The sequence below is a fragment of the Netta rufina genome, assembly GCF_964035555.1.
Source record: "Netta rufina genome assembly, chromosome: 5".
Taxonomy (NCBI): domain Eukaryota; kingdom Metazoa; phylum Chordata; class Aves; order Anseriformes; family Anatidae; genus Netta; species Netta rufina.
The window spans coordinates 50,810,133-50,834,939 of NC_140128.1; the positions used below are offsets into that span (position 1 = coordinate 50,810,133).

The window sequence follows — 24,807 nt, forward strand, 5'->3', positions numbered from 1 at the left end:
CAGAGATATAAACACTAAATTTCTTCCCCTGAATGGGAAGGATGTAAGATTGTAAATGAGATATTTGTTCTTTTCTGTTTTAAAGATCCAAGTCTTGCAAGAAGCTAATTTGTGTAACTGTTGATTGTGTCTAACACTGGTAAAAGCAATGCACATGACATCACCCACAATAAAGGTCAGGTTTGTGTATGTGTGTGTACATGTTTATGCACACACATTTCTGGAGACTCTTGTTCAAACACATATAGTTGTTTTATACACACTGTGGCAAATCTTTATTTTAACTTGATTTGAATTGTTTACCACCCATAGTCAAATAAAAGTGGTCTCATGCTGGTTAGAGCAGACAAGCTTTGCTTCTGAAACAAAATATAGCAAGGCAGAAAATCCAGGAATATGATGTCATCAACAGGGGGATGAGTCTATTCTGTTCAGGGAGGGGCAGAAAACCAGAAGTTAGACTCATTCATACAACAGAAGGAGCGTGACTGTTCACTGAGAAGTGTTGCACTCTCTCGTTTGTACCTGTTCAGTGCTGAATTCACAGTCAAGGTATGTGTTTCCGCTTCTTTTTCATACAAAAAGTTGTCATTTAAATTCAGTACAGACTACTGCTTTTTGAAACCACTTCTTGAATTCTTAATATGTTTCTGTTTCAATTACAACAGTACTAATGTTATTAGCATTCCAGGAACAAGGAGAAGTAAAATATTTATTGCTGATGTGGTTTGGTAACTTTGCAGGTTTCATAGAGGTATAACATTTCCAAAAAAAAAAAGTTTTATTTCAGTGTACCCAAGATGCCAAAGACACAGGGCTTTTCCCCTGCCACAGGGGCAATCTGGTATGGGCTACCCAAGGGACATGATTTATTCTGTCCAGAAGGCATCTGATTTGTACCATTTGTTACACCTTATAAAAGAACAGAAACTGCAAACAGTTAATTTTTTTTTTTTTCAGCTGAAAAATTGTGTAAGTAGTAAGGAAAAAGCAGAGACAATTCTGTATTCCCTGAAACTTATTTTTTTTCTTCTCTGTTTATTGTTTTGATTGTCAACTTTGTGACTCAGGAAATGTAGATGTGTGTATAACTTACACTTCTGACCTGTCTCATCTATACTGACTAACTGGAAAAAAATAGATTTTGAAGTTATTTCTTGTGTAATGTAGGAAGAAAAGTTTCAATTGACATTTGAACATTATTTGTTTCCTTCTAACATTTGTATTCAAATGAAAAAATACAGTAAGAGCGTGATTTATAAGATGCTGTTAAATATAAATATAGGCTTAGAACTGGACTTGTGATTAGGATCTTATAACAAAAAGACTAAAGGTTGAAGTATATGCTATTCTTTTAGCTGCTAATTTTCTATTACTTGGTATGTTAAGCAGAGATTTGAGCACAATAACAGTAATAATAAAATAGCCATGCAGCCAAGAGAGTTCAGTTTGTCATTAGAAGCCTTGGGTTTGATACATTATGTGTAATCCCACAGATGCTATCTCCTAAGATTAGAAGATATTCTTGTCTTGAACAGTGCACATATTTTCTTAGAGAATCTTGAACAGAGCTAGAAAAAAAAAAAATACATTTTTACCGCAAAATCTGTAAGAATGAAGCATCAGGATATTGTGTAATATCAGTCATATGAGTTCTATCTTGTCTGCTGTTTTCTGGAAACATGCAGCCTTTAAGAAAAGAATGAAGAGAAGCACCTTCACACTTCAGAATCAGTCATAGACTTCTAAATATATCTGTCTTGTTTTCAACATGAATAGTACAAACGCAGAGAGAAAAGATAAATGTCCCTAAGTTAATAAAGACTTCGGAATAGCGAAAGCAGAGTCATCTCCAGAACACTTCTGTCAGTTTTCCACTGAGCCTTGTACATGCTGAAACAGGAGTAAGTGTGTTACTCAGAGTTACCTGAACATTTTGTACTGCCAACCCATAGAAAAAAACTACCTTTCCTCCTGAGTTAGAGCTTCCTGAATTAAGGATCTCATCACCACACTGGAACGTGGCTTAAAAAAAAAAATAAAAATCTGAGCTATATTCCCAGAGTAAATATTACAACATTCAAAGTCCTTTCCCAGACAGAAAATGAGGAATTTGGGAGAATTTTAGTACATTGGTTATGAAGAGTCTAAAATTCACTGCTTACAAACATTCAATTTTAGATAGCCTGCTTTTCACGGAAAGAAGGGAATAAAAAGCTCTTAAAAATAAATAAATAAATAAATAAATAATCCCCCCATTTTCAAAGTCACAGTAGGAAAAAGTCTAGGTAAACATGTTAGCAAACAGAGCTTTGCTTTCAAAACAAACACACCTTCCCAGTAGCCAAGTCAGCAACAAATGTAAACCTGAAGTCATTAGCAATGCTAATCAATATGAAGTTTAAAAAAAGAGAGAATAAATATTTTCTCTCAAAATGACATTTAGTTAAAACCTTCTTCTTCTTCTTTTTTTTTTTTTTTTCTTTTTTTAAGTTACACATACACCAGGCTTGTTCCCTTGTCACTCATGGTTTTAAAAACTTCCCCTCCACTCTCCATGCTTTTGGGTTTCCCCAGCCTTATCTAAATGTTGGTCTTTCTTCCTCCTTGCATACTTCAGATTTTACACACGCAAAGATGAAAAGCTGCATTTCTGCCTGGCCGGTGCAGGACTGCGAACACAATGCCTTGAAGCAGAGGCAGAAGCTTTCCCTTGCAGCTGGCATGGCTCTGGGTGAAGGTGCAGTGCTTGAAGACCAAACACTGCCTGAAGTCTCCAGCTGCTGACCAACACGCTCAGTTGTCGGTAGGGGAGAGCTCAGCCAGCTTCTCCCCTCGGCTGGATGTCCCTCTCCAAATTTCTGACCCTACTGTGCTCTGTTCAGCCACACCTGATTTTATCTCTTAAGGTGCAAAAGAAGCAACGTGATAACTGCTTCAGCCATTCCTTGCTAGCCCCCAGCATCACTGAGGCTCCGTTTCTCAGGGGAACTCAGACTTTAGCAGCAATATGGATGAGCAGAGTTGCCACTCTTCTACTTCCTGCTTCTCCCCCTTGTGCTGCTGCAGTGTTCCTGATCAGAGAAAGTTTAAACGTAAGGTCAAGGGACTTTTGCTTAAAGTGGACCTATTTCCTGAGCTGACATTGCCATATGAGTAGTTTTGAAACTAGCAAAAGTGTCTTATGGCACTTGTGAGACTAGATAGCAGACAAGGACGACCTCGGCTCCAAGCACAGCTGCAGGAGGGTCCATCCCTTGTGCATGTATCCCTGTCAATAACACTAACCTGACTGAAGAGTAAATATGACACAGGCTCAGGGTACAGTTTCACGCCAAACCCTGTTCAAAGACTGCAGCCCCCTTACCCAGCTTTTGATGAGGTCAGGCTCTGATAAGGGAAACAGCGAGATGTCCCAACCAGCGATGGAGAGGGGAAAGGGCATCCCTATAGCATGACTGCCTGGAGATGAGTGGGCACAACCGCAGTGGGGAAACAAGATGAGCAATGCAACAAGAACACTAAACACAGACCGCAGGCTGCTGTCTTCCCATAGACAAAGTTGCACTGGCTGCCAACCACAGTTGATGGTATGATGACGTATCATTCACTTAGCAGTAATACTAGCACAATGAGGCTGAGGAAACCCTGGTCATGGTCCAGCACACCATTGCAAGCCCCAAATATTGGTGAACAGACACCAATGAGACACAGACCAGAAAACAAACACATGGAGCTTAGTTGCCTGCTGAAAGCATGCTATCTTCAGTCTGATGATAAGCAAGCCCGGAGCACTCTGACATTATGGTAAAGCAACACTGCAAAATATTTCAGAACTATTCAAATTTGCCAGTGGTAGATTTGACTTGCTTTTGCTGCTATGCTATATTTACCTCCCTTGTACGTTAACTCCTCAACTCAGTTCAGCAAGGCTGAGCTTTTGTGATCCCTGAAAAAAAAATAAATAAAATAATAATAATGATCTTATCATTCTAATTTGTAGACCTGCCAGTGCTAAGCCCTGCACACTCAGGTATGTCAGTGCAGTGACAGCATTGGAACAAAGCCAAACCTCAAGCTCTGGCTAATTTCAGAGGATGGAGCTGCCAAAATGCAGAAATCCATTTCTCCCTCTCACATTATCTGAGATAAACTCAGTAATAAGGAGAGCAAGCTATGTTTTGAGGTTGAGCTGATTTTTATATTAATGGCATTTACATGTGCTTGTCTGGAGGCAGAACTGGCCGTAGCTGGTTTTCCTCCTGCAGTGTTCCTGCAAGTTGTCTGGGAGTTGCACCCCTGTGAGCCTGGAAGCGTGGAAGCGCTTTTTCCTTTTGTCATGGCTGTGTGATCTACCAACTCACTGACTGTCTGAAGCCCTGCCTCTCTGAAGAGCCATGGGGCATAGAAATGGGCAGTACATTCCCTCCAGAAGGGCAGTGTGAGCCATCTGCCCACACACATGCAGAACACCCTGCAGCAATCCCTTACTGATGTGATTGTAAACTGCTTGCAGACAACAAGCAGGCCAGAAAGCTGGGAGCAGTTCATCAGAGTTCCTGAGCCTTTCTACAAAATGTAGCTGCGAAGCTGACATAATTCAAAGGTGGAACCTGATCCGTAAACAAGTGGGAGGACAGAAACATCGAAAATATTGACACGAGGTTTTAGCTCAGGTCTGCATGCACCTCTTATCTTCTCCAGCAGTCTTTCCCTAAAACAGACTATATTCTTCACTCTATTATCATAAAATCATCATAGAACCACAGAATAGCTTGAGTTGGAAGGGACCTTAAAGGCCATCTAGTTCCAACCCCCCTGCCATGGGCATGGACACCTCCCACCAGACCAGGTTGCCCAAAGCCCCATCCAGCCTGGCCTTGAACACTTCCAAGGATGTGCACCTTCATAGTAAAGAATTTCCTCCTAACATCTAATCTAAATCTCCCCTCTTTTACTTTAAAACCATTCCCCCTTGTCCTATAACTACCTGCCCATGTAAAAGACATTCTGTCTTTTTTATAAGCCCCCTTTAAGTAACTGAAAGGCTGCAATGAGGTCTCCCTGGAGGCCTCCCTCTCCAAGCTTTATATCCTCATCTCTCCAAGTCCTTCTTCATAGGAAGGGTGTCCTTCTATTACAACCAAGACCGATAAATTGGTTTATTTCTTCTCCTTTTCTTGGACAAGTATCATTTCTCTAGGATCTCCAAGGATCATCGATCTAGTTAATGCCAAAATTTCCAAGTGGTAAGGATATGGGACTATCCCTCATGGGCAGACAAACAAATAAAAGCAATTATCTTCTCACAAACTTTCCTTCTTTGTTGAGATTTACAAGTAACTGAATCAAGTAATGAAGAAAGAAGACTGTCAGTTTACAAGAACAAGGGCACTGGTTTAAAACTTGACCGCTTTCTAGATGACTCTACTCTTCTTTTTCCCTTGGTGAGCTGCAACTTTATTTTTGAAGTTGTACTATGTCAATCAAAACAGTCCTAATGAATCAGAGAAGGTGGCAATTCATGAATGGCTGGGATATTGTTCACAGGAGATTTTGATTTATGACATCCCCATTAAAAACATATATATTTATATATTGCATAATATATGCATTGTGTTCTCTTAGCTTCTACTTACATCATTCCACTGAGAAACCTTTTTTCATTAAAAATGGCACCTTATGGCCAATTCCAGCTAGTTGGCTCAGCAAAAGGAGCATTTCCCAGAACCAGAAGGAAGGGGAAGTAATAAAGCGGAGTCATTTTTTCAGGGGTGTTTCCTGAAAAATTTTGGAAATATCAGTCTTTTTTTGGAAATGCAAGACAGAAATTTGTTTTTTTCCACAACAGAGTTGGTCTACAAATTGGCATTTGAATAATGATTACAGTACAGAGTAAGACATCTGGAATTTCATTCTGCTACACTTTGTGTTGTGGATTACTACAGAAAGCTTTACTGTTGTATTTTGCATTGCACTTTTGTGCTTGTTTAAAAAAAGGGGGGGAGGGGGAGCGAGAGAGATAGAGTGAATACATTAATAAGTTTTGGCTTGGGATAAAAGAAATATCTGGTCAAACAGCTTTAAAAATTTGAAGAAAGATTTGACTCTAAATACCAGAATCAAACAATTTAAAATTTTGGACTATTCTGAAGTGAAGTAAGAGCAGGATCTAAACTGTGTGAAAGATCTAGGTTTTATAACAATTTGAATGAAATTCCCATATGAAATTCTCATTGAACTTAGTGATATGGTTTAGTGGAGGACTTGTTTGTGTTAGGTCAGAGGTTGGACTCGATGATCTTGAGGTCTCTTCCAACCTAGACAATTCTGTGATTCTGTGATTACTTTGGTATATCTGACTCAGACAGGAATCCTTAGTCATATGTCTTGAAACCCCTTTCCCTTTTGGGAGATTAAACCACACTTTTCTTCCCTCCCTTCCTTCCCTCCAGCCTTCCTTCCTCAAAACTATCAGCATTTCTCCTTTGTGTTCTTTAGCAGTGTTATGTTCTCTTCCAGAACTGGCATCCTCTCACTTTCTCTCCACTTGTTCCTGTCCTGACATTCACACACTGTGTGACTGCCCCAACATAGAAGTATCTCTGCATTTGCTAGCTTGGGGTGCAAGAACTCTCCGAAGGAGCTGTGCCATATAATAAGAGAATCTCTCTGACAAAATCCTCACCATATCTTTGTGTTGACACTGGTATTCTGGAAAGAGCAGATAGACAAATCTTCCTGGTAACCACCTGTGCTCAAAACCCATAGATACAGAGTGAAAAACAGATTGTCTGCACCGGGTTCCAGCAAGTCTCTGACATCTCCCATTGCTAGCTAAGTGGAGACAACAAATTAACAGATGGTTTAATTTTGGAACACTGGCAAAGCATGAAAAGGCAAAAGCAAAATCATAATACAAACACTGGATATCGTAAATTGGCGCTGTAAATCACACCACTTCTCAGCTGGAGAAGTATCTTGAGCCTTCCAGACCACTCAGAGTTGAAAGCTGCATGACTGTTTGTACAATTTAGTTTATCACCAAATTCTTATCAACATTTATTTGAATGCTTAATTCTGCCAATAGAAATATGGTACATTTGCACATAAAAATTGTTGTCATGGGTTTTCAGCTGAAAAACTGTTTTGTTTTGTTTTGGGTGTATAAACCCCAATTTTATCAGCTCTGGACGTCAAAGTAATTGTAATGCAGTCTGAGATTCACTATTGTTCTCTCTCTCTCTCTCTTACCATTTTAAATAGGTATGTACATCTAGTTTTGAACTTTCCTCTGTGATATAGACTGTGGTAATTTTTAACCTGGTATCTGAAAACTGACCTCTTAAAAGTGCAAATGTTTCATTTATTGGCTAAGTCAGGAGCAGAAACATAAAAATAATATGAAATGACTGTCCCATCTGCCCAAGTGACAGCACAGCAGGACATGTTTGACCTAGGAAGGACAAGGCAAAATGGCTTTCTGAAGTTCATCACTGAATTGAAGAAATTCCAGACTTCCTTCTCCTTGAGAAGGAAATTTGCCAGTGCTTGCACTGCCATATTCTGGTTTTAGGAGTTCTTCAGAGAGTATAAAATGGACGGGACGGGACGGGACGGGACGGGACGGGAAGGGAAGGGAAGGGAAGGGAAGGGAAGGGAAGGGAAGGGAAGGGAAGGGAAGGGAAGGGAAGGGAAGGGAAGGGAAAGGGGAAAAAACACCAATTATTTTAGTAACGATCACTTGCTATTTAGACAATGAATATCATGTCATGCTTATATTACCTTCCATGACACCAATCAGTAATGATGGAGATTGTCCACTGGGATAGAGTATTAGAAAAGTCAGGCTTTTCAAGAGATTGAAACTTTAGTTAATAATTTGGTAATGTGGGTTTGGGGATAGATCTGTAGATGTTGTCAGATGTTCTGAATTAAACTGAGACTGTCTTAAGAAGCACGTGTAGAGGTGCTAACTTAAAAAACCTGGATAAATTTCATCTCCACTATATTCTGCCTGCTTAAAATGAATGCTGTAAGTATAATTGACAATTATATATTTAATCATACTTTCTAGCCTATTCTGTTGTCAGAGCCCGATGTGAACCTGTCTACATATTACTTTGATGGGAGGCATTAAGAGAACCCAAGGCATTCTGTTATAAAGAGGACAGGTTCTGACTGAGATGCCCTCAGAGGGCTGCCTGCACTAAGGAATCCTCTCCTTGCACAGAGCCATCAGTATGTGGCTGAATTATAGAAAACGTAGTACTGACTACAATATTTACAGCTCCTGGTGGGGATAATTATCTGTAGTTGCAGACAAAATATTAGTTTAAAACATCCTTTAGGTTGCTGCACAATGCAACAGAGCCTGAATCAACTCTACAGTAAAATCAATTGCCTGTATGTTAAGAACTAATTAAAGTAGCGTCTGTCCAAGATTTGGCTATTGCATTGTAGAGACTGCAACCAGTCAACCACACATACTTAGTTATGGGAGACAGGATTTTCTAAAAAGCCGTAGTTGTGAAAGTCAGTGGTGAAAACATGCAGGAAACACTGCATTATTGCAAATGCCATTGACAACTCTGTAAACACGTTAGCAATTGGCAGCACCAGAGATGGCAAATCTGTTTTTTTTTTTTCCTAAATGGCTGTTAGAACGTTCTCAAGGTGTTAGAAGGAAAGTGCTTTCAGGGCATAGATCCAGTTCATCTGAAAGGCAAATCTCACCATTAAATAGTGCAAAAAGGGAGCAACAGTGGTAAAAACTATTTGGCCATTAGACCCTCACATTTTGTCATGAGAACTTAGTGCTGCTAAACAGGGAAAAGAGCTGTGTTTCAGTTAATAGGAGTGGGGTAAGCAGAGCTGAAGAGGCCTGGTGAAAGCAATGCAACAAACTGCAGGGCTGATGAGGACATCCATGCACTCCTCAGTGAGGGAGCCTTAAGAGGAGTTTTGTACACTGCCGAGCAAATCCTGGGCCCCCACTAAAGCAAAGCAAACAAAGGAGCATCAGTTGCTCCATCTTCTTGGGGAACATAAATGCTTCAGAACTTACAGGTTTTTTCCTTTTATTATTCCACCTCTGTTGTTTTGTTGGTATTGTCCAGTGCTCTCTGCAGGATATTCCCATTGACTTCTGTAGAGAAGATATCAGGCAATTTATGTCACTGGTATGCTTCATCTGCTCTCTCCTATTTTCCAGCCATATAACTAATTAGTTGAATCCCAAGACCAGTTCTAAGGACCTATCTTAGGAACAGTTCCCCCAGCCCACCCCTCAAAAGCTGTCATTATCCAGTTGAAAATTCATGTATGTCTTCCCCAGCATAGCTGTTTTCAGCATGGCACTTGCAATAGTTTTGATCCATCTGGGTTTCAGAAAAGTTTGCTTTCTGAAGCAGGAAATGCTTACTTTAACAAAGAAATATAATCTTGCTGTACAAACTACAAATTCTTGATAAAGTCAGAAGCATTTTTCTTTATCACTGGATATGGATTACCTCAGCTATTCACTGGGCTCACGGTATTGTCTGCCACTTGATAGCTGCATTGTACGGTGTGATACCATCAGACCTGCCATTTCACATGACATCAGACTCCTGCAAGGGATATCAAACAGGTCTCACAACATTAGTGCACCAACATCTTTGTATTTTGCAGTGGTGTGGGGTACAGCAAGCCCTTCTCATACAGCAGAGAATTCCCAAAGCTCCTGCAGTGCTTAGGGAAGGAGATTCAACTTCTTTTGAATCCATTCCAACATGGCAGAACTGTATTTCACTTCATAAAATGAGGAAATATATAGTCTCTCTCTCTTTTTTTTTTTTTTTTCCCCAACTTTCAGTCACAGTTCTCATATGGGAAATACGAAAAAGAACAGAACAAGATACTCTGCCAACTTTGCAGAGTGAGTTTGTGGTCAGTTTTCTTCTGTTTGAATATTTTCTCTCACAGTTGTCAAAATATTTTGAGCAAACACATACAGTGCACACAGAAGTGTAAACGCAGCTGTGACTTGAAAGCATCAGGTAATGTGCCTTTCTGTAAAAGAATCAGAGAGCATCTTGGTTCTCAGAGACACAAAGCTACTCCTGACACCAGTCCTAGAGTGGAGCTGCATTACATCCAGTAGTGCAGGGGTCCGTGAGGATTAAGCTTCTGGAGAATTAAAGATTAAAGAGACTTGAGAACTCCTAGGATGTAATTCACTGGTCACAAGGAGAGAGGGAAAGAGTTGCAAAATTGTCATTATAAACCTTTCAGTTGTTGATATTTTCTAGAAACAGAAGAATCAGATTCATGTCCCTGCTTCAAAAATTATTTAGGTACTTATATTAATTTGAAATAGCTTTATCAAGAGGAATAGTCTCAATCAACATTTTTCAATGACCTTGTGGTGTCTTAGGATACAGGCATGTAGATCACCTGAGTTGAAGACCTTGTTCCAAGTTTGGCAGAGCAGAGACCTGGATATAGGTCTCCCATCTGCCCAATGACTACAAAGAGGGCATCAAATTGGCGTAAGCTTGATTAGCACTTAGATTTAAGAGCATCATACATCATATACTTTGTTCCTACCTAGGCATATACCATGTTGAGAAAGCTGGGGACAGAAAAAAGAGTAACTTAGTATGTCAGAACAGCTTAAACCTCCTCAGAAATGTTTGAATTTCTCTGCAGCAGACACTGAAATGTGTTCTGGGAGAGGGAGAAAAGAAGTGATCATTTCTGTTCTCAGAGTAGTTTGACAGTTTGTGAATCCATCTTCTTTCTCTGCTCACTAAGTGCTATGGTAAATGTTGCTGAACAAGTACAGAAAGTTCTCCTACTATGTTTGCCAATCAATCATGTACAAAAGAGAAGGAAAAAGCTGCTCGCCGTTAACACAAAGGAAATCTCCAGGAAACAGGAAAACAAAACAGTAAACCATTTATTTGAGTCTAAATTTAAACTAGGGAATTGGTTGCTGTGCACACATCTCCATGTACAGGACCTGTATGTACCAAATACTACTTCTTGATGCCCCCACAGTTACAGACCTCACTTAGTTCTTTTGCCAAAGACAATAGTAGTATTTCAAATATTAGCAGAAGTCTTAAGGAGTGGTGGTGCTGAGGGATTTAACATCATATTTTATTCCTTTGTCCAACCTGCACCTTGCCATGACAATTAGGCATTTTTGACTATTTATGTGCTTATACCCTTCCCTGTGATTTAGGCTACTTTTTAATTTAACAAAGCTCTGATGCAGCCTTTCTCTGCCAGAGGAAGATTCTGTCATTTTATCATCCATGGCAGTTCTTTTGGGGGATGCTTTCTGAAATCCCATATCCATGAAAGATTTCCATACAAGAGGAATGTACAGCTCCAAAGAACTGCTCCGTAAGCTCATACGTATAGCAAGATCATGACTAAATCTTTACAGCACCTTGTTAGTCACACCTAGCCCTTGTGATCATCACTGACTGGGTATAAGTCATGTAGCCTCACGACAGCTCATCTGAGAACTTTTCACAGAAAAAAAGGATTTCTGAGTAACTGAGTCCACTCACATTTGTAATTTCTCTCAGTGATGTTATTGCTAGTGGACAATACATTAATACATGACATTTATAAATGTTACAAAAGGAGTGATATATCAGAGCTCTGTGGCATTACCTTTCTAACTAAACATGTGTTTTCTCTCCTCCATGCTTCAGGGAAAGAGGACAAAATATTTCTACAAGAGAAATTATAACTTTAAGAGTTATTTCTTGCTGAATATTTCTAGCTTATGTTGTTCTTAATATAGTTATGAAAAGTTAAAATACAGATGGAATTTAACTCAACTCTGAGAAATACAGCATTCTCAGGAATGAGAAAGGTGTTATGAACATGCAGATTTTAAAGAGGTCAGAAAGTCAGCAAAAATAAATGTACTAAGGCAGGTTTGTTTTTTTCTTCTGTTATTTTACTCATAGATAATATCTTTTTTCAGAGGAAAGACATAATATCAGAAACAAAAACCTTTGGCTCTATCTCATTGTCTTCAGCTGTTGCCAAGGTAGCACAACTTTACATAGCATTCCTAATGTCCCAGAAAATAAGGAGCAGCAATATTGCTCAAAACAACATTAAGCCAAGGTCTAATATGCTAAACACCACATCAGACTCTTATTTATTTCAAACACAAATTTTAATATTTTAATATTAATAGTATTTTGAAATATTATTTTAATATTTTTAATATTTAAAAATTTTAAGTATTTTTCCATAACTGAAAAGCATAAACATATTTCATTTTTTTAAATTATTATTATTTTCTGAAACAAATCATCAGCTTCTCTTTTTCAGCTCTTAAAATCTGGACTGTTTTAGCAGACTTATTCCCAGGAGACTCTTTTCTTTATCTTCTTTTGCTGTAATTCTGCATTTCATTTTACAGCCACAATGCTCTATTTTATAGCCCTTGTAACTCCCTATTAAGCCCAAAGATTTGCTAGTTTCACAGCAGAGTTATGTCCTCCACCCTCCAGGCTTTTTGCTAACATCAAAAGGCAAAGGGATCCCAACAGTGTCTGGGGCTCTTTCAGGAACTCCAATGTGTTTCATGTGGCTCCAGAAAAACACAACTTTCAGAGACCTTGTATCATGTACCATCCTCAGGCAGACATCCCAGACACCCTGCACTTTCCAAAATGCCCATATTAAAGCACCCAAATGACCTCACAAACACCTGGCTGCTGCTGTCTCAAAATCACAGATTTTTGTTTTCTCTTGTGCATTTCCCTTTCTTCACTAACTTAATGTTAGTGAAAGTCTCTGAGATCTCCCCATCTCTCTCCACCTCTCCCCGTAGCCATCTACAGAGGTAACTGAAGTAACCCAAAGATTAGAAAGGTAAATGCAGCAGTACATATTTTGGTGCTACACAGATAACACACATTTGAAATATGGCTCCAACAGCCCACACATCACACTATAGCCCAGAGCAAAAGATGTAACTGGGCACATGTCAACCCCCAGCATCACCCATCAGCACCCCAGTGTGCAAGCTTTGCTCCCTAGGCACTCAGGCTCCCCACTGAAACCCCCAGTTAATACAAGTCAGTTTTTCCTCCCTTCTCCAATTTGGACTAGACACTGCTGTGTCCTGATATTAGCAAAAAAAAATAGCAAAAGCCAGCTCACATTGTGCTTTCACCAAAATGTCCATAGCTTCCTAAGGACACTCACTTACTCACTGCCAAAATTCTACTTTTGTTTGTGGGCCTGAATCCAACTGGAAGTTTCAACTATTAGTACAAGAAGAACAAATTAAGAATCTTAGGTTGGAAGGGATCTAGAAAGGTCTCTAGTCCAACCTCTTTCTCAAATCTGGTCCAGTGATGGGATAAAATGATCAGACAAACACACAGAATCACAGAATTGTCTAGGTTGGAGGAGACCTCAAGATCATTGAGTCCAACATCTGACCTAACACTAAACCATATCACTAAGTTAACCATATCACAATGCTACTAAGGGCTTTATCCTGTTGGGTCTTTAAAACTTCTGAAGGTGACAAGCTTGAAATTGAATGATTTAATGGCTGAATAAACTTGATGATCTTGCTATTCTGATCCTACATCAGACACTAATGTTAAAAAACACTATTTCTCATTTCAGATTAAATAAAACTATTGTAACAAAAATTTTCTTTCAGAATGGCAGCAACATCAGACTTGTGTGACATTTGTATCATTTTGGAGTGCATTGTTAGTAGTACGGTTTCTAGAATAGATAGCATCAAATCAAAGGATGAACACCATCACTATATTTGGACTAAATACGCAGTGTTCATAATGATATTGGCCCTTTTCCATTACTGAACCCTGTGTTCAGTAATTCTCACTGATCCGGTTCATATTTTCCTCCTACCAGCTCTCATAGGAGTGTAGCTGTTCTGTTCTGCTCTTCATCTCAGCTATAGTTATTTTACCCATAGATAACATATTCTGTCAGAATTATCACAGTTACTGATGTATATATAAAAGTTTAAATAGAAGCTTTGAAAATAAGCTTTACAGAGAAGGAACAGAATTTATAAGAAGCATATCTTGCCTGTGTTTTTGTTGACAACAAATTCCAAGAACAAGGTCCATCACAGAAGATTACGATGATCTTCTAATATGCCTTTGACCTCTTGCTGAGAAAAGCTTCTGCTTAGGTTATCCCATCACATGTTCTTCAGACCTGCTAGACCCGTAGGTGTGCAGTTAAAGGAATATGCATTGAGATTGTTATTTCATAAAACTCCCTTTCCCCTGCAAACAGACATTGTCCTGGAAGGAAAACCTCCAAATGTGAAAAATGAAACCTACCTCTCCTTGGCTGGCAAATATTTGTGACCTGTCAGATGGTCTCAACTGAGGCAGTTAAAAGAAGTTGTGATACCTCTTATTTGCTTGAGTCCATCAATTTTAACGCTATAGGTAGGCTTTTGAGAAAGCAGAAGCAATACTTCCACAGTCAGCAGGAAATAGGCTTTCTTGTAAGCACCATGCTGCAGAGAACCACCCTTACCTATGATATCTTTTAAATTCTTGTTATTTCTCATTTCAGTAATAGCAGATGTGTTGGACAGATACCTCTATATCTTCTTATGCCTCTGGCAGCTCCCCTGTTGCTTTTACTATAGTATTTATACCAGCGTGAAGAAGTAAGGCTGTGAAACTAATAGCCACCAGCAAGGGATACTTGGCTGCCCAGGCTGGGCTCAGATATGTTCAGGAGTACAAATCCTCACAAAAATATATAGCATCAAAACAGGCTTGGCTCTTTACAGGGATTTAGAGGGGAGACCATGGCAGGCCTTGGGTGTTTTGCTGTTTCTTTTTGTAGCTGCTCTGTCTTCTAAAAAAGCACCATCTCTAAGCCTCATATGTCAGAAGTGAGCCAATGCCCCTCTCAGTATGCAGCCACTTGCTAAAAGATGTGTTTGTCCTCCCAGCTTTTCCACTCCTCTGTGTCACCATCATCTGAAGCTGTACATATCTGGAAAACCATTTGGTCACTGGCAGCACTTAAATCAGATATCATAAATTATTGTTAAGAATGTTACAGACTTCAGTCTGGAACTCAGCTGAGAGTCATATCTAGCCTTTACAAGGCCCTTGTTCTGAATCTGTATCACTCAAATGGAGCTGTGTGCTGGATACCCATCTCCCAGGCACTACCACCAAATAGGTCTTATGCAATTGTTTCCAGCAGATCTGAGAGCAAGGGACAGTCATTTCGGGGAATAGGTGAGGCATAAACTGACACAATGCACTCTCACAAGAATTTTAGTATACATTCAGAGATCATAAAATCTTACCTGAAGTGGCCTACAAGAGTCCCAAGGCTGAATAATCATCAGTATTGTATTATTTTATTTCAGGGAACAGAAACAATCCGGATGCAGAATAATCCTCCGCAATAGCATTTGTCCACAAGCTTATGTCCAGGTAATGTTTGTTTATTTTAATTAAATACCTTTCCTCTGAGTTCATTACATGTATCCAATTAATTTAATACAGGAAGAAAAACGGATATCAGCTGTATCCTGTAAAAACACTGAAATGATTGTAACTGTTATGGTTTCAAAGTAATGATTCCAGAGGCTGGAAGATGCTGACAACAAAATCCTATCCTGGAACATTTGCATTTTAAACAGTCAGAAGAAATAAATCAATGAGCCAGTCTCAACTTCTTACCACTGATGAAGTTATCATGTAGACATACCTCTTTCTTTATGTGATTCAAAGCTAAGAAACAGTAATTTGTGTATAAGATTACTTAATGATGTTTCTTTAAGCAAACAAAGCTACAATAGTAATAATAGTATACATATTTCATCTTTTTCCATTTAAAAATTGTTCTCTGGTATCATGACTTATGCTGATGCTAATAAATAAGACCTAGAATAACTAAGACCTCAAATCCAAGTGCCAGGACACCTCTTGCTGCTGAACAAAGCAGAACAAGCCAGGCAGCAAGGTTTCTGGTGACAAGAGATCTTATTCTATTGTCTTGGCAGAAGGAGTGTTCACGACTCACCTTGAATAAAAGTGAATTACACCTCCCTCCATCCTGGTACAATTTTACTAGTGGATGAGAAGAAGCCTTACACGGCTCAGAGAAGTAGACGTGTCTTAGGAGGCATGGGCACAGTGTGACACAGCAGGAGGTGATGCAGTGGCTCCTTGCATTCATTCCCAAGTGATGTGTCAGTGGTTAGATGACCCTGATGAGAGAAACTGTGCATAAATGTACATAAATATCTGAGGAACCTAGCCGTTCCCAAGTAGATATGCATGTTTCCCTGTGCAGTGCCACTGTGCATCATCAGAATAAGCAGATGTGCAGGGGTCCCTGCACTGCCTGATCTCTGTGCCTATGGGGCAGGCACAATTTTATATTCCACTAAGCAGCTTCAGCAGCAGTGCTCCTGTGCTCTGGCGAGAGGTTTGGCAACAGATTACACAAGGCCCTGAACCACAAGGCCATAGCCTGTAAGAAAAGCCTGCAAGAAGCCACAGGCAGGATTGTCTGTGTTTCCTGTATGTGATGGGTTTTGTTTGAATTGATGTTTGTTTGTTTGTTTTTGTTTATTTGTTTGTTTTTGTTTTTTTTTTGTTGTTGTTGTTGTTCTAATTCAGTTTTCCCAGCTGAGAATGCATGAGTTTGTCCTCAGCACACAAACACATGGTGACTGTGACAAAACAGGCAGAACATCGTTGCATATAGAAACCAGTACTCAAAGACCTAAAAACATAGGCTCCCAGTGGTATCCCAGTCCCTAAATATATACTGGAGAAAAAAAATGGAATGGTTGTCTGGACTTCCAGAGTCCAGAAAAATCCTGAGGGAATGAACAAATTTTCAAATTCTTCCCAGACTTTTTTTTTTATTTTTCCTAAAAATAAGAGAAATCCAGGAATGGAAGCTCCCAGATGCTTTGGATTGACTTAGCAAAAACTCAGAGCAGGATGGTGATCCCAAAGAGCAAAGGAAACTGGAAATTGTTCTTGTCTCTATGAAATGTGGATTAACTATGTACACTCAGGACATCAGCAGCTAGCAAGTGCTCACACTGAAGACACTTCACTGAACTATAACCACATGGATGCTCAGCCCCTTGTTTTGATTTGAGCTGATTTTACTCTTGCTTGCTCTTGAGCAAGATTTTACTCTTGCTTGAGGGCAAAAGAAGTGTTGTTTGTTGTAGGAAAGCATAAATTAGGGATGGAAACATAGATGCCTGCAGTGACTCATTTCAGCCCTATAATCCTAGCTGATGTAATCAGTGGGCAATTTGACCATACCAGGATGTGGCTATAATTTACAAATAGGAGAGATCATAAACTATCAGAATCTGAAATATTGCGTCATGCTTTTAATTCCAGTACTTTTGTAGTCAGAAGTATTTCCATGGGCAAGACAGCCTCGCCTCAGGGAATTTTTATGCCATTTTTTGCCAGTTAACTCAAACATCTCATCTCTAACTTGGATACCAATAAAAAGTTGTCCCATGAACTATTAAACAAGCACTCAGTGCTCTGGCTCAGCTTAAGCCAAATAGCCCTCTTCCCCCCTTCTTAGTCTCAAATACCCTTGTTTATACCACAGGTTACACTTAACCCAACCTGACTCTGTGGCAACAGGTAGCCATGAAGGCTGGGGTTATTTGACAACAGTTTCTGCCTGCTGGTCTGTCCCTTGTTCTTTCAGATTATATCTCACTGTATCTTAGCATTGAAACAAATGTTTAACATAGTACAAGAAAGGATTAACACCACTCTCAGAGGTGTTAATAAATCCATGAATAAAGTAGCTGAAGGGCTTCATCCAAACCCAAAACAGGTTGTGAAAAAATGTTAACTTGACGCATTTCCCCATTTGGGGAGTAAAATGGCTTAGCTTTCCTCAAGCCTATTCATATCCAGTAACACCATTAACTGAGCTCTGACTTTTTTTCCCCTGTGCTTGTGTTTTTAGCTCACAGCTCATGATCCTTCGAGGGCTTTTTGTTTTGCTTTATCATATTCTGCTTCTCCTCTTTCAGTAAGGATCATCCATAGAGCCCAGCATGTACAGCAGTAGCATGAAGACTTTCCATCCTCACCTGATCCTTATTCCAAGTCTTCTGTACTCTGGGCGTTATCCTTGGCTTGCTGCCTTTATTCTTGCATGCCTTTATTCTAATATGCTCCCCCCCCGGATGGTACATGTAAGTCCATCCTTGATCAGTAGGACATCCCACCAGGTTCCAGGCAAAGGCGAGAGGCATTAATGACTGTGCCCAGTCCTCAGAGCTTTCAGGCCATGGCACTTCAGAGCATCACCTTTTGGGGCCCCTCTCCCCTCTCCAGCAGCACAGCAACTGCAGTGTATTACCACCTTTTTCCTAGCTCGTCCGTGAGGGTACATTATCTGCAGCACTGGCAGGATCAGCCCATTGTCTGACATATGACTGTGTCAGCCAACCTCAAAGCCCTTCTCTGTTGCTCAGGTCAGTGTTTGGAGGTGATACAGGGCTGGGTGCCATCTGCACAGGGCAGGACATAGCTGTCTGCAACACAGAGCACCCTGCAGCCTCCTGCTACCAAAATATTGTCATTTATGCCCAGTACTATTAGAAGAAAAAAAAATATTCTAGAACAACATGAAGCAATGTCTGACAATGTTTTTACATGACTATCAGGCAGGAAGTATCTAGCTGTAGGAGGTGAACTTCAGCAGAGACCAGTTCAACCCACTACAGCAGTCCTTCATAATCTCAGTAATAAGTGGGTTGCTTCAGCTGGGCAGTGTTTATATCAAAATCATTGGATAAAATCTTTTTGAGGATCCCAGCTGAGACATTAAAACTGCCTTGCACTGCACAGAAAGTGTTTATAGAGGTGTGAAGGGATTACATTTATTTTCACTAAATTGCAATAATAAGATAATGGCAAATAGACATAAATTTCTTTTCTAAATTGTGGCTGTGTAAATCATAATTTATTCAGGAAGCACATGGTTTAAATTACTTTCCTGTGCTATAGAGAATAGCTCCAGGCAATCGTTTAAATAGGGCATGTAATGATCATTTGTACATTTTGTACTGTTCACACCCACATTTCTACCAATGTTTTACAGAAGTGCTTGAAGTAAGGACCAAGGATGCAGGTCATCCAGGAGCCCCACAGCATGGGAATAGTCCCTGCACACTGTTCTTAGACCATGGTAATGTGATAGAAGTAATTTATTTTAAAGAATGCTAGGGCTTTCCCTTCTAAAGCACAGTCCTCTAAAAGAGATGAATTAAAGGAAAAATATCGATCAATAGGCAATTTTTGAACAGTTATTTGCTGTAGAATTAATTTCTGGTTATTGTTTTTCTATTTGTCATGACTATGATGGACAGCATAGAAATTGCCAGCTACATCATAGCCTTTTTGACTTTGAATCACTAATTAATGTTTTATTAAATATATGTGGATATCCAACCTGAAAACATTTTTATAATACACTTACACTTAATTCTTGCCACCAGTTCACAGCCCGCTACCAGCAGAAGCAACAGCTTCTGCCAGTAGCAATGCCCAAGATCTTCTGTTCCCAGATGACCTTCTGTTGGTCATCCATTAGAATTTCCTATGTGTTTTTACAGCATGAAGTGCCAGGAGAAGGAGCTACAAAGATAGTGAAGGGTCTGGAGGGGAGGATGTATGAGGAGAGGCTGAGGTCCCTTGGTTTGTTCAGCCCTGAGCAGAGCAGGCTGAGGGGAGGCCTCATGGCAGCCTGCAGCTCCCTCACAAGGGGAGCAGAGGGGCAGGTGCTGAGCTCTGCTCGCTGGGGCCAGCAACAGGACCCAAGGGAATGGCATGGAGCTGGGACAGGGGAGGGTCAGGCTGGGGTTAGGGAAAGGTTCTGCACCCAGAGGGTGGTAGGGCACTGGGACAGGCTCCCCAGGGCAGTGGTCATGGCACTGAGCCTGACGGAGTTCAAGAAGCATTTGGACAAAACTCTCAAATATATGGTCTGGGTTTTGGGTGGTCCTGTGTGGAATCAGGAGTTGGACTTAATGATCCTTGTGGGTCCCTTCCAGTTCGGAATATTCTATGATTCTGTGATTCTATGAGACACAGAAAGAGAGACTTGAAGCTACTGTTTGCAGTAGCTGTGTTAGTCCCGTGTGTTAATCACAGCTGTGTTAGCTGAGTTGCTGTGTTAATCTTCTCAGAAAAGATTGTAAACTGATATTTAAGATGACTGATTTGAACAATTTGATAAATGTGATTTGAAAAAAAAAAAAAAATAAAGATCATATGGAGGCTCTCAAAATGGTAGGGTTTTATATAACCCACCATTTTGGTTTTCCGGAATTAGGAGAGGAAATCTTCATTCTTGTGTCTGTGAGGTCAAGGAGAATGGGGACATTTCAGAAGACCAGAGAGGGTAAAATAAAAAAATACCTGTCATTAAAAGGCACAGAGTGCAGGACCCAGGGACTTACAGACCTGTCATTCTCTTTTAAATTCCTGGAAATAGGTTAATAAATAAATAAATAATCAGAATATCAACAGATAGAGGACAATAAAGAAAATTAAAGTGATAAGGAACTGCCAATATAAGCATGTTGAGAATAAGGTTGTGCCAAAACAATCCAATACAGACTAATGGATAGATCAGAAGCACCAGATCTAGGTTACAGTGAGTCTTTTGGTATTTTCCGACATTCCATTGTACTGAAATATGAATAAATAAAATCACATTAAAAAATGCAATGTATATGCAGATTTCTGAAAGGGCTCAGACAAAAATAAGATTTCTAACCAAAACATTTACAACCTGTGGCAGTTGTTTGCACATGGAAGATGAATAACAAACATAGATGAGAATATTTCCAATGTTGTATAACATGCACTGCATATCGTGTTTGCTTTCAATATAGAACAAATAAATCCATACCCTCAAGACCTAAAAGCTCCAGATAATCAGTGTAACCAAAAGCATAGGTCACTGGACAGGTGTCTACAATGTGTAATGACAGATAATAAACTGGGTCCACCAGCCAATTCTCCAGATGCTGGTTGAAAACATTCAGAAATGTAAAGGACATAGGTGTCTCAAGGCTGAGGTGGTTCTAGTAAGGACAAAATGAATGAAGAGTCAGGATACATGCTAGAGGATAGAGATGTGTTCCTGAGGTTAGATATGGGCTTGAAAAGTTTTGGTTTTGGAAAGATAAACTTGGAGGATGAGAATATTTATGTTACTGTCCAGTTTATGCAAATATTGTCCTTTGCTCAAGTTATGAAAGACTGGAAATGTGCATTGCTGTCATTTTGGTTTGCGCTCATTAATCTATTTCTGAACTGCCCTGTATTTCAAAGTTCTCAGTCCCACTTGCCAGTTCTATCCAGTTGATCTGTACTGCCTGACAACTGTGCTATAAATTTTATTAAATTTTATGGTAGAGAGTCTTTGTTGTTGCCTCTAGTGTATGTAGTGAAATTCCATCCTGATCTTTGCTTTTGGTTCCCAAGCACTGTGGCACTTAATTCAAAACAAATACACAAAATATGGCCATCATTTCTCAGGAATTCTGCATCTAACAGCCAAATATCTATGTGCATATCCAGCACTGACATTTATCAAACAACAAATGCAGTAACTAGAAAACAAATGAGAACCTCATCCTTCCAGGAATTACAAATGTGTCCCCTTTTCTCTGTCATTTCACCAGATGAATCAGACAAATATTTTAGTTAAAAATACATGTATATCTGAAAAGGTTCCAACCAAACTGTAATATAAACAGTGGTATTTTTAAGACCTGGGATAAGAAAAACAGTATTATTGTCACCTAGTCCAGGGAACTATACATACATACTGGGAAACCAGTCTTGTACTTGAGCATTAATCATCTCGGAAACACAGCAATACAGTTAACATTTTAACGTCACTAAGTGAAACCCGGACACTTAACTACTGTTTGATCCTACTGACATTTAAGCACATACCTGACATTTAGGCCCTTAAATGGCTCCCTGTAAGACCCTAGGCTGTTCTGAATATTTACAGTACAGCACCTGTTTTTCAGACTGTGCTCTTGCACCCAAAATAGCTCACTGTAGTCAGATGGCCACCATCTTTGCGAACCTGCCAACCCACCTACCATGGTAGGAAGGAAGGAAAGGAAGGAAGGAAAAGACACAAGGAAAAATAAATTAAAAAAAAAAATGTAGCTCTAGTGAATAAAGGCCAGCCAATGCTCTCTTCCAGCTTCAGTTAACCTGCTTGTTACAATGACAACTGTTGCTTCATCCCTTCTGTTTCACCCCCTTGATTGATCCAAATGCACAGTCCATGGCAGTTTGCTTTTTGAAACCTTCTGCAAGTATGCAGGGTGCATAAAGAAAAACAAGCCAGAGAATTGTGAGCCTGTTCAATACCATGTTTTTAGGACAGTGGTAAAAGCAGAGCCAGCTTTTCTTATTGTGTCTTTTGCCGCAATGATCTCATTGCACCTTTTTTTTTTCCCCTCTCCGCACAGAAATGGTTATCATCACAACTGAAAATGTTACACAACTTTACAAGCTTATGGCCACCAAGGAGCTCACAATCATTCCAACAGATTTCCACAATGATTCTGAAGTTCATCAGCCGAATGGATATAAATGTCTAAATTCAGATGCATGGCTATGGCTACAGACTTTTCAGCCTGGATTTCTTTGGTTTATATTTATTCTGGGAGCAATAGAAAATGCCTTTGTCCTTATCGTACTGTGTTTCCACAAGGGTCACTGCACAGTGGCTGAAATTTACCTAGCAAACATGGCACTTGCCGACCTACTGCTAGTCTGTTCTTTGCCTTTCTGGGCCATCAACATTTCTAATAATTTTCAGTGGCCTTTTGGGCTGTTCCTCTGTAAAGCCGTCAACACAGTCAGCAAAATGAACCTTTATTCTAGCATTTATTTTCTGACACTAGTGAGCATCGACCGCTATCTGGCCTTGGTGAAAACCATGTCTCTGGGACGGATGCGGCGAACTGTCTGTGCCAAGTGGAATAGCTTTGTAGTCTGGATGTGTGCATTGTTCTTATGCTCACCTACAATGGTCTTCCGAAAATTACAGTATTACAAAGAATACAACATCACAGCCTGCGGTCTTGATTATCCAGCCCCCTACTGGCACCCTGCAAACAACATCCTGCTGAATGCTGTGGGCTTTGTGATCCCGCTCTGTGTAATTACCTATTGCACTACCCAGATCATCAAGGCCTTACGAAGTAGCGAGTTACAAAAAATGAAGTTAATCCAGACAGAAAGGAGAGCCACCATGCTGGTCCTCGCTGTGCTCTTGCTGTTTGTCATTTGCTGGCTCCCATTCCAGATCAGCACATTCATCGATACAATCTGTTACTTGGCAAAAACTTTGAAATGCCTTGAAGAAATCAATGACATTGTGACTCAGATAGCTACTTACTGCGCCTACAGCAACAGCTGCTTGAACCCGATCCTGTACGTTATCGTCGGGAAACACTTCCAGAAGAAGGCTGTGGAATTCTACAAGAACTTGCTCCCACAGAGGTGCAGAAAGTCACAGCCTGTGAAGGTGAACTCCTTGGACACTTTAAGAACTTCCATTTCAAGTGAATGTCCAAGGAAAAAGTCTGTTTTGCCATTACAACGGTAGCACAATTTGTTCACAATGAGGGCAGGTCTACAGAATAAACATGTGGTAGCATTCATCATTTGTGGGAAACGAATGGTTTGATCTTAATGCAAACTTCATACAGAGAACTGTTTCTAATGTTATGGACATTTTTCACAGTTGAATCATTCTTTGTAATGTATTTATGGTTTTCATGGCTGAATTTTATTTCTTGCATGTTCCATTTGAAATGTTTATATTTCCATGGAATCTAAGTGTCTGAATGCACATACAATTGTCTTATTAGAGTCCCAGTATAGAAGCTATTGTCAGAGTTGTGCAACTACTTATGGTACCCATACAGTTTGTTAGACTATTTTTTTATAGAAGGGAATCATATTTATGTAAATTTAAATAAATCCTGTAGGACTATTATTCAAATAGAGTTTTAGGTGTGACCCTCTTTTGGACTTCCTTTCTCTGCTCCAAAGCAATATGGGTTGCTTGATTGACAAGCTGTGCCTTCTTGCAACTGCCCTGCCTCTGCTAGGTGCAGATTTACATCTGCCTGTACACATGGAACATAGCTCAGAAAAGGTAATGCAGATAAGGGAGGAAAACTTCAACCAGCTTAATGAAGGCAGTAGAGGTTTTTTTTGTAGCAGGAGACTCTTTACTCTTTCTTCCACAAGGTAAAAATGTTCACTATGGAGAGCTCTTTTGGGGTGGGTGAATGCTATCTTCATTCATACCTATATGTCAGCTCAGATACTAGTTTTTTAATGTTCACCAAAACATAATTAATATTCATAATGTTATTTAATGGAAGTATAAATGCACAGTACAACTGGTATAATCTCACAAGAAGAAACAAAATATGGAGGAGAGCATCACCTTACTGCCTTAGAAATCTAACTGAAGCTAATAGGAGTTTTGAATATTCAGAGTAATCAAAAATGGTATTTTCAGACTCTAATACTACCTAAATTTTATTTGTAGAGTTAATATGAGTGATTTTAATACAAAATATCAATTCCTAAATTAGACTGAATTAAAAAAAAAAAAAAATCAAAGGACTTCACATGGAAGAAACTCTGTGTATGTAATTGTCAGTATGCAATTTTACTTATCGGAACCTTGATCTAA

The 24,807-nt window shown here is 39.6% G+C and overlaps 1 protein-coding gene across 1 annotated transcript; it reads left to right on the forward strand.

Moving 5' to 3' along the window:
• Positions 1-490: 490 nt before the first annotated feature.
• On the forward strand, positions 491-23,703 carry BDKRB2 (bradykinin receptor B2; the record flags this gene model as incomplete). The annotated part of the gene is made up of 3 exons (XM_084287381.1): positions 491-552; positions 15,413-15,479; positions 22,559-23,703. The coding sequence occupies exon 3, from the start codon at positions 22,561-22,563 to the stop codon at positions 23,701-23,703; it is 1,143 nt and encodes a 380-aa protein (XP_084143507.1). The 5' UTR covers positions 491-552; positions 15,413-15,479; positions 22,559-22,560.
• Positions 23,704-24,807: the final 1,104 nt, after the last annotated feature.